Raw genomic sequence first — 9432 nt, forward strand, 5'->3', positions numbered from 1 at the left:
AGCGTATGGTCCCCATGACAGTGCACCTGTGCCACACAAGAAGTTATTTTCTGTTTCACCACGATTCTGTTGGCAAGTTTCCATTCTATGCACATCACCTCCACTTTCCCCAAGACCCAGAGAGAGAGGAAAGGCAGTGAGAAGGGGGTGATAAGAAGAACAAGCTCAATAAAGAACTGGTTTATAAACGGTCCTGTTGTTGAGTAGGGATGTGTAGTGGATAGTAGTGATTGGGGGGAGGATGCTCTTAATAAAAATAGAAAGAAGTCAGAAAATGTAGGCCTCTGGGTCACCAAGAGCTTATAGAGAAATAGACAAAATAAGGAGGGGAAAACTACTGAATGTTACACTTTATTGACATAATATGATGACAAAAATAAGGCAATATAAAGGCTTGGTTAGGGTCATGTGTAAAAGGACACTTTTGACCTGTGTAACTGTGAGAACTTCTGGATGCTGCTGACATGTGTTTTCTCCCACTGGCTTTGATCAAGTCACTGTGATAAATAATTTAGTTGCTCATTAATATTTTCTTGCCTATTGTCACTCATCAACGTCACTGCCTAGACAGAGCAGAGAAATGGGAGATATGAAAACTTGTTTCTCTGTTGTCGTCTGCTGCTTGGGTTGCTTTACTGTTCCTAATGTCACCCAACAGGTGTGAGACTCAGAGCAGAAGAATGGAACAATGAGCCAACATAAGATTTCTTGTTTATTGTTAGAGGGTATATCACCTTAGGGTAGTCATTTATTAAATGGGCATTCTATTGTAGTATTAATTTAATGAGAAATGCACCTCCAAAGATGAGACACTTAATTTTAAATTTGACATTTGAAACAATATCTTCTTAATTATTTAGAGCATGGTCTCTCATATTGGTTCTATTGACATTTTGGGGTAATTTTTGGTTGTGGGGCATTGTCCTTTATATGGTAGGATGTTTGACAGCATCCCTGGACTCCACCTGCTTGATACCAGTAGCATGCTCCATTCTCAATGATGACAACCAAAACATGTTTCCAGAACATTGACAAATACTCACTTGAGGACAAAAATCTCTCCTAGTGAGAACTACTGATGTAGAGTATTAAAGTATCAAAGGACAATATCACCATACATAACTGTCAATGTATTATTTTCTGAGGTTAAGACATATGGACAGAGAGCTTTGGTCATTATTTAAAATAGTTTAGTATTTGGTCAAAATTTGGAAAACAAGCTGGGTTTTGGTAATGGTACTCTACAATAGGTATAGAGAAAAATTCATTGCATGTTGAATGTATAACTACCCACGTGTGAGAGCACACATTATTCAGGTGAACTCTGTCTGCCTTGTGAATCTTTAAGATCTTTCTGGCCTTGGTTATTTTCCCAAGCTTTCTCTATAATTATGCCAGGGAAAGAATTAGGTGGCATTAATCAAAACCAGACAGTGGACAAGACAAAGAGCTAGCATGAAGAAATATTTCTCTTAGAAATTCCTGGAGGGGAAACAAAAATTGATTAAGAAAAAGTTCACTGAGTTCTGTTGAAAGATGAAAAAGATTGAAAACGAATAAGGGACATACAAAAGCAATTATTTTTTACATGGTTTATCTAAGGATATCAAATGTTAAAACCAACAGAAAAATAAAATAGCTGTGTTTCAAATTTAGCATCAAAGATATTTAGAAAATATACTGAAAAGTATAAAAATCCTTTGAAGAATTGTAGAGAATGGAATGGTTAAATATAGTTATCTCAGAAAATAAAACCTAAACTGAATCACTAATAGCACCATAAAGATTTTATGCCTCCAGACTTTGTAGTTTTTCCTTTCATAGTTATCTCTAGAATTCTATTAGCTCTCTAATGTTTTAAATATATATTTTATAAAAATTTTAAAGTATTTTTCTTTATTCCAGAGTACTTTACAATCTTCTTTTATTCCAGTGTTTCTTGTTTGCTACCATAACCCTGAACTAACTTTTTTTCTGTTTTGCTTAACCAAATATTCCAGGGGTCAAATATTTGAACATTTTACTGTTCCCGTTGAAACAGTTTAGATTTATTATCTGAGCTATTGATTTTATCATAATGTAATTCAATGGAAATGGATTAATAACCATTTTATCTTGCTTGAAATACTGGCAAAGATAGATTAAAATGAAAATTATTTTATTATTTTTTAACAGTACCTTTATAAATAATTAGAAGATATTCACTCACAGAGTGACTTTTATGTGGGAGAATTTGACAGAAGAGAACACTAGGCAAAACTAAACGAACACTTTAAAGTTCTTAATCTGTGTTTACCTCTAGAGCGTAGAGGTCAGTCTGAGACTGACTTAGATCAGTTGTCATGAGCTCAGTAGTCTTCAAACTTACCTTGCAATCACGAAGAGTACACAACTGACTCCCAAGCAGGCTAAGAGCACATACATCCAAATGTCAGGAGACAGGGGGTTGAGAAAGGAGAAGACTCCTGGATTGGTACCATTGGGCTTCCGGTAGAGAATGCTGATGCCCAGGGTCATGAAGGGCTTGGAGAAGTCAATGACTTTCTCCCGCACGTAGGTGATGGTAAGAGGAGCCACCGCCAGGTCAGCTCTCTGCAAAAGCAAGGTCAAAATCATTGTCTTAGTTGTTTAGCTTCCTGGCAAATGTCTGGACTTTTCTTGGGTACTTCTGATCCCGATTTCCAACTCCAAATATTTCTCATGCAAGAAGCTTCTGTGATGACTGGGTCTAATATAACGACAATTGATTTATACAGTTATGTTTATGAAAGTGTTGTGACGACATGGATGGATATTGAAATAACTGAGCAAAGTGAAATAAGTCAGATAGAAAAAGTTGAAACCCATATGCATTCACTCATATGTGGGATATGAAACTGAAAACAACAAACAAACATGACAAACAGAGACTCATGGACATGGACAATGGATTAGTGGTTACCAGAGGGGGAGAGGGAGGAGGGAGGTATATAATATAAAAGGAGTCAAATATTTGGTGACAGAAGGAAATCTAACTTTGAGTGGTGAACACACAATGCAATATATATATGTGACATTGTAAAATTTTACACTTGAAACTGATATTATTAAACAATGTCACCCCAATAATTTTAATAAAAACAAAAACAAAACAAAACATACATAAAGTATATTTATTAGGAAAGAGAAACCAGAAACTATGAAATACACACAGACAGACAGGCAGACAGACAGACATATTATATACATTCTGGAACTAAATGAGGGAAAAGGCTGTAGAACGATGCCTTTTTTAAAAGCATGCGAGAAAAGCAAGGAGGAGCAGCTTGGTCATAAAATTCGTTGACAAGACGAGATTTTTCTCTGAGTTGCAAACTTCAGAATTCTTTATCTCATTTAAGAATAACTCAGGTTTATTCTTCAGTGTGAAGGATAGTCCATACATTTTTATCTTCAATTTTTATCCTTACTTGCCCTTCCAAGAAAGCAAACTCCATTTCCAGGTTGTTTTCTCCTACTTTTAAAATCATTTTTATGATTCAAAAAAGTGAAACATTTCCTCTGACTTGACTCAACAATTTTTTTTCTTTTTTCTTTTACTTTCCCAATGCATTTTTTCAAACATTTAAAATCTATATATGGGAGATGTATTTTTGCTTACGTGGTCTATAAGTTCTTTGACCATTCCATTCCACTCTCCTTTGTCATTTTGGGCTCCATATTTTCCATCAGGGACAAGTTTAACATCATAAATAAAACCCAAAATGTTTGACAATTCCTTCAAAAGGTCCAGGCAATATCCTTCAAATCTGTCATTTCCATATAGAGGCTTGTCAGATTTCCTATACATTACATAGGGTTCTTCCTATACGAAGCAAAACAAATATAAATGTCCTGTTATAATGGAAAGCAGAATTTACTTCCATGAGCTCCATCAACAATTAGAAATTATAAAATATTCGAAAATGATTTTTAAGATTTGAGAGTGCTGAAATCAATCACTTACCTTCCTCCCTTTGCTAAACTCATCCATCTTATACCCTCTACAAATACAGAAAACATGTATTACTCTCTCTTCCTCTCTCTTTGAATGAGAATTTTTTTCTTCCACTGCTGAGGGCAGGGCTGTGAGTAAATGGTGTGACAGAGACTCAGTCACGTTTAAATTTTAGATCTGGCAGAGAGGACAATGGGGGACCAGATGTCTAGATGTTTGGCCTCCAGCTATATCCACAGCCAAACTTTCTTTGCATGACCCGCCCTTTCTCCTAGCTTTTATATAAGAGCTTCATTTACTAACAAAGGAAATCTAAATCAGCAAGTATATCCTCTTTTTCTTCAAACTTCCTATCTACTGAATATTCTTATTTCCTTATCGCTCAGGTAAATTTCATATCAATTTCATTATTATTATCTACATATTTTTGGTTGGTTTCCTTCAGGTATCTTATTCAAAGACTGTTTCTATGTCTTCTTTTAATCCCTAGCTCCATTTTCTTATTTGAGCTCACCTCAGTTACCTACATCTGGTAATTCTTTGCTTATACATTTACATGATAAATGCCCTATTCTTTGAGTAATGGACATTTCCTTACTACCACATATCTATAACCTTAGTCCTCATTTGACTAGTTAAAAATTTATAAAATTCTGTTAGTTACTATACTACGTCATTTTATTTCTTTTCATTATATATTTGTTCAGCCATTTAAGACCCATTTAGGCTTATCTTCAAACAAACTGATAGAAATAAAAAACTATGTTTTTAGGAGATAGTTGCAGAGAAAGTATTCACCAAAAAACAAAACATTTTTGATTTTCGATCAAACAATCTTCAGAAGTTAACCCTCTTAGAAATACATAGATCTGACATTATAGACTGAATCAAATAGAGCAGGTACATCTGAAAGTGAAGATTTTAGACATGGCCACTCTTGCCCTTTATCCTTTGGGTTAGGTTTGGGAAAGAGGGAGAATAAATAACCTGTGGATGAACAGTGGCTAGATAAGTGTATGATTAGGGTTCCAATAGGAAGCAGGAAGTGCCCTTACCTGTGCTTCGAAGAGCAGTTAATAAATAGGCTATTTACAGAGGAGTGAGCAGGGTAAAGGGAGACAAGAAGGATGGAGGTGAGAGAAGGGGTAGGGTGTAGATACCCAGGAAACAACATTATCTGGAAGCCTGTACCACTTAGGGCTGAGGCAGGCTGGAACAAAGAATGCTGATGGAGTCTAGCACAGCTGGAGTCGGGAAGCAGGATTATTTATAGGATAGAAGCTTCCAGATTGCAAAAGACAGAGTTTCTGACAAAGCCATAGGGAGGCAGGGAAAGGCATTTTCTTACATCTCTTCTCCCACTTTCCTGGTCTCTTGCCAGAGTCTCCCCTTGATTGACACCAACCAGCAACCAGAGAGCGAGGCACACAAACTGGGTGGGGCTAGAGAGCAGGGTAGAGCAGAGGTGAGAGTGGATTGGAGGTGAGAGATCTTTAAAACGTTGTTGGAAGCTTATAATTCAGTCCAGTTATCGGTATAAACAAACACATGTTTTTAGTGTCCCAAATTAAAAACAGACATTTGCAGACAGAGTTGCTGGCATAAAAAGAGTTAGTTATAGAATATTTCAAGGTCGAGGGTAAGAGTCTGGATAAGAGGAATCTGGATAAGATGTCCCGAATTTCACACGGTCAACTTACCAGAATGGTGGTGACGATGAGCGTTCGGTTAGCCAGTGAATCAGTGATATTGTTGGACCTGTCTCTGTTACCATCCGTCATGTTAAGCCCACTGTTGGAGTTCCAAATCCCAATCTACACAGAACACAGTACATCAGAGGCCGCTGGCTGTCGGCGATGGCATTTACACTAAGGAGAGGCCCCTTCTACACCGGGAATGGACATATAAGCTCATGGTCTGGGAAGAGGACACCAGAGCATCACAGTGGAAGCTACTGATTGTGGGAAAATGAAACAATGGAGGAAACAGTCTGCAGGAAAAATAAGTTCTTTGAGATGAAGTGGGGAGGTCTTTTATTTTTTAATTTATTGAGCTCATTCTTTTTAAATTAAAAATTCTTAAATGAGTATCAATTTTTTTCTTCTAATATGTATTGGTCAAGGACCTACTTATATGCCAGGTACTGTTCTAGGTGTTGGAGGACATAGCAAGGAACAAAACAGACAAAAGTTTCTGCCCTTGTGGAGCTTGTAGTCTATCAATACGAACCTTACATTGCCCAAACAGAACCATCAGTGCCTTTAAAATTTATAAGAAGTGAGACAGAGGGAGCAGAGTGGATGATGGAGAGACTGGGCATCTGGAAAAGAAAGGTAGGTGGAAGAAAAGGTGTAGATGAGCAGCGGACTCAGTTCTGGGCTTTTCCATGAGGAGCCAGGGCTGGGAGGGGTGTGGTACATCTTGTGGACAAGCGTAGGACTCTGTTTGTGCCTCTGTTCTGGGCCTATCTTCTGTTATTCATCTGTTTACCTGTCTTGTCATTCCATTTGACTCTGAACTCCTTCACTGAGGGTATACACTTTGATTGCTCATGGATCTTTGTATCACATAACTCCTGCTGGCGATTGGCAGTCAGTGAAACCCACAGCTCTTTTAAAAAATAATGACCCACAATTTTCTTCAGTGTTAAGCCCTGTAGAAGTGAATCAATGTATTTAGCCTCTGGAGGAGCCCAGGAGAAGAGCCTCAGGAGGTTGCACTATTTGTCTATTTGTTTGAAGCCTTTTATGGGCATTTACTGCCAGCTTGGTGAGAGGAGATGTACATATGCTTCCGAGCCAGCCAAACCTAACTGCTTTGTGACCTTGGACAAAATGCTAACCTTCCTGAGCTTTGGTTGTCTAACTCTAAAAGACGTTATAGGGCTATTGAGAAGATCAAATGAGAAGATGCATGTGGATGTGCTGGTATCTATTAAGAGCAACACCAATGTCGATAACAAAGACACCCTGATGACTGCTCCAGTCTTTTCCTCAAGCTTGTCCTGTTGTGAAAGAACTTGGAATCATTAATACAATTCTTTTTTTTTTTTTAAATTTAGAAGCAGATAAAGTAAAGGGTCTATGAAAAACAGGGACAGTGTCAGAACACTAACATTTGGACAAACACTGGGGTAGACGGGGTTGACCGATGCTTGATCCCTAAATAGATTCCCCCAGTGGGAGGCCCTTAGGTTGGAGGGATAGAGTATGAGCTTCACAGACAGACTTCTGTCCAGATCTTAGCTTCGCCCATTACCAGCGTGTGACCCTGGGCTAGTTAATTAACCCTGCCATGCCTCAACTTCTTCACCAGCAAAATGGAGATAAGAGGCTTTTCTGATGATTAAATAAAATATCACCTGTGGGAATGTTAGGTCTCTTCTTTCTTACTTCTTTACTTTGATTTACTGCCTAAATATAGCAGCTGGAAATTCATTTAGCTCGACAAATATCCTTTTGAGAAACATAAATACTTTGAGGAAGTTTCAAGGATTATCACATATTCACACAGCAGTGCAAACGATTTCAATTTCACTGTTTTCTTTCTGTACTTAATGAGAGTTTGTTGGTTGGTGAAATAAGGAGACCTGTCTAAGTAAATAGGGGCTGGAGGTAGTTTTTGCATTTGAAAGTATTTTGATGCTGTCTGTAAAGAAGTTGCTAGAAGCAGGGATTGGGACATAGGACCTTTAATAACCGTAGGTCTTTCTAGGATCAAGCATGATGGCTCTCATTAACACACGATGCACACAATGTCTACTAAAGACGCTTCAGTTTTCTTTGACTGGCTTTAAACCCCCAAAAGGGGGACAACTTTTTCTTCTCTCTCTTTATCTCTGTCTTCTCTCCCCTTCTCCCACTTTTTCTGAGGCAGGGACTCTTCCAGGAAACATAACTCAGGCTAAACACACCTGGAGTCTATTGGTTTTGATCCAAAGCTAAGTTTTAGTTTGCAAACAACTGATGTTTAACTCTATAAAGACTGTAAATTGGGCCCTGGTTGTACTTGTAATTAAACCTTGACTTAGGCACTGGGGAGAATAAAACCCAAATTTTAATTAAGTATTGAAAGGTGGAGAAAATAACTCTGTTTGTAGCCAATTCATTAAGTAGTGGAATGTGTTCTCCTTCTTATTTTCATTAATGTCAAGTGTGTGTTTAAAGAAACTATACTAATATTTGAAAATGGCAATGTTGATCAGGTTCACAATATCATTCTCTTTTAAAATGCAAACTTGAAATTGTAGACAAGTACACCCCACTGCTTAATGTCTGGCTGTTATTTCGTTTCCCAGCCTTACTAAAAGTGCAAAAGGTTAGATGTCATTGCAGCTGCGTTTCCAATCAACTGAGTCCCAACGTCTCATTCAGCGTGAACTTTCCTCCATAAAATGAGAAAAAGGAGAACATATTTTTTGACTACTCGTGCAACAGAATTTCCTTCAAATCTAGACTAAAATAGTATCAAAATATAGTCAAGGTCAGGCTATTCCTGGGAGGGAAATGGCAGACATATGCAGTTCAATGGCCTCAACCTTCCATTTTTAAATCTTTTAATCAGCAAAACAAAAGTGTGTGTGTGTGTGTGTGTGTGTGTGTGTGTGTGTGTGTGTGTGTGTGAGAAACCTAAGTAGTCAACGATCTTTACCTGTTAATTGAAGTAAATGAAGACATCAGCAAATGCATGTCTCTTTCTGAAGAAGCAAGGTCTCATGAGCCATGTGTGTTGGGGGCAGGGACGGAGTCTACCAGATGCCTAGACATTTAGCATTTCGGTCCTGTTCTCTGACCTCAAATTTCAAAATGTTTAGCAAAAGCAGACAGCAGTAATTTACCAGTGAGAAGTAGCGCAGGGTGGATCAGTTATTTGTGGGGAGAAACACTCAAAAGCTAAATTGCCTGCTCCTGCCTACTTTCACTTTGTAAACGGGCATGTGGGAGTTGCCATTTATCATCTAGGACAACCGTGGGAAGCGTTTCAGCATGTGCCCAAATGACGTTATGCAAACGTTTTTTTTTTTAAAGATGATGCACAAAAGTATGTTCAGAGAGTGACTCGTATCTATCTTCCAAACCTAGAGAGTGGCTCTCATAGACTCAAAATCCAAAATTGCTGAGGGAAATAAACATCTAGAAAAAAAATTATCTGCTTCCTGTATCATGAGCTGTATGGACACTTATTTTAGTGGTGGGCTTTGTAAAGATTGCTGTATCCCTTTTTTGGAAAGAATTTCAGGTGGACTATTCTATACCATAAAAGGTCAGAGTGCAGAGGAGAACTTTTAAAATTGGATTGTGAAGGGGGTGAATCCTTTTTTAAGCTGGAGTCTTGTTGGCAAGGGACATATGTTTGTGATGGATAGGTCTTGTGTGCTAGCATTTGAGTTACTGCATATTGCTGATGGGCAGTCATAACACAAAACGGCACACCACAGTATATACAGCTTACAATGT

At 38.0% G+C, this 9432-nt stretch overlaps 1 protein-coding gene across 7 annotated transcripts in view; it reads right to left on the reverse strand.

The window, feature by feature from the left end:
• GRIK1 (glutamate ionotropic receptor kainate type subunit 1) overlaps nucleotides 1-9432 on the reverse strand; it is a 339264-nt gene that overhangs the window by 40407 nt on the left and 289425 nt on the right. For 6 of the 7 annotated variants that reach the window (XM_025044238.1, XM_006908255.2, XM_006908256.2 and 3 more), the window contains 3 exons: nucleotides 5677-5790; nucleotides 3641-3844; nucleotides 2369-2592 (listed from right to left, as the gene is read on the reverse strand). In XM_025044238.1, the coding sequence (XP_024900006.1) occupies nucleotides 2369-2592; nucleotides 3641-3844; nucleotides 5677-5790 (542 nt within the window). The remainder of the gene's footprint in view (nucleotides 1-2368; nucleotides 2593-3640; nucleotides 3845-5676; nucleotides 5791-9432) is intronic. The other variant, XM_025044237.1, reaches the window with a different exon arrangement.

This window comes from Pteropus alecto, unplaced genomic scaffold (genome assembly GCF_000325575.1).
Source record: "Pteropus alecto unplaced genomic scaffold, ASM32557v1 scaffold81, whole genome shotgun sequence".
Lineage (NCBI taxonomy): Eukaryota > Metazoa > Chordata > Mammalia > Chiroptera > Pteropodidae > Pteropus > Pteropus alecto.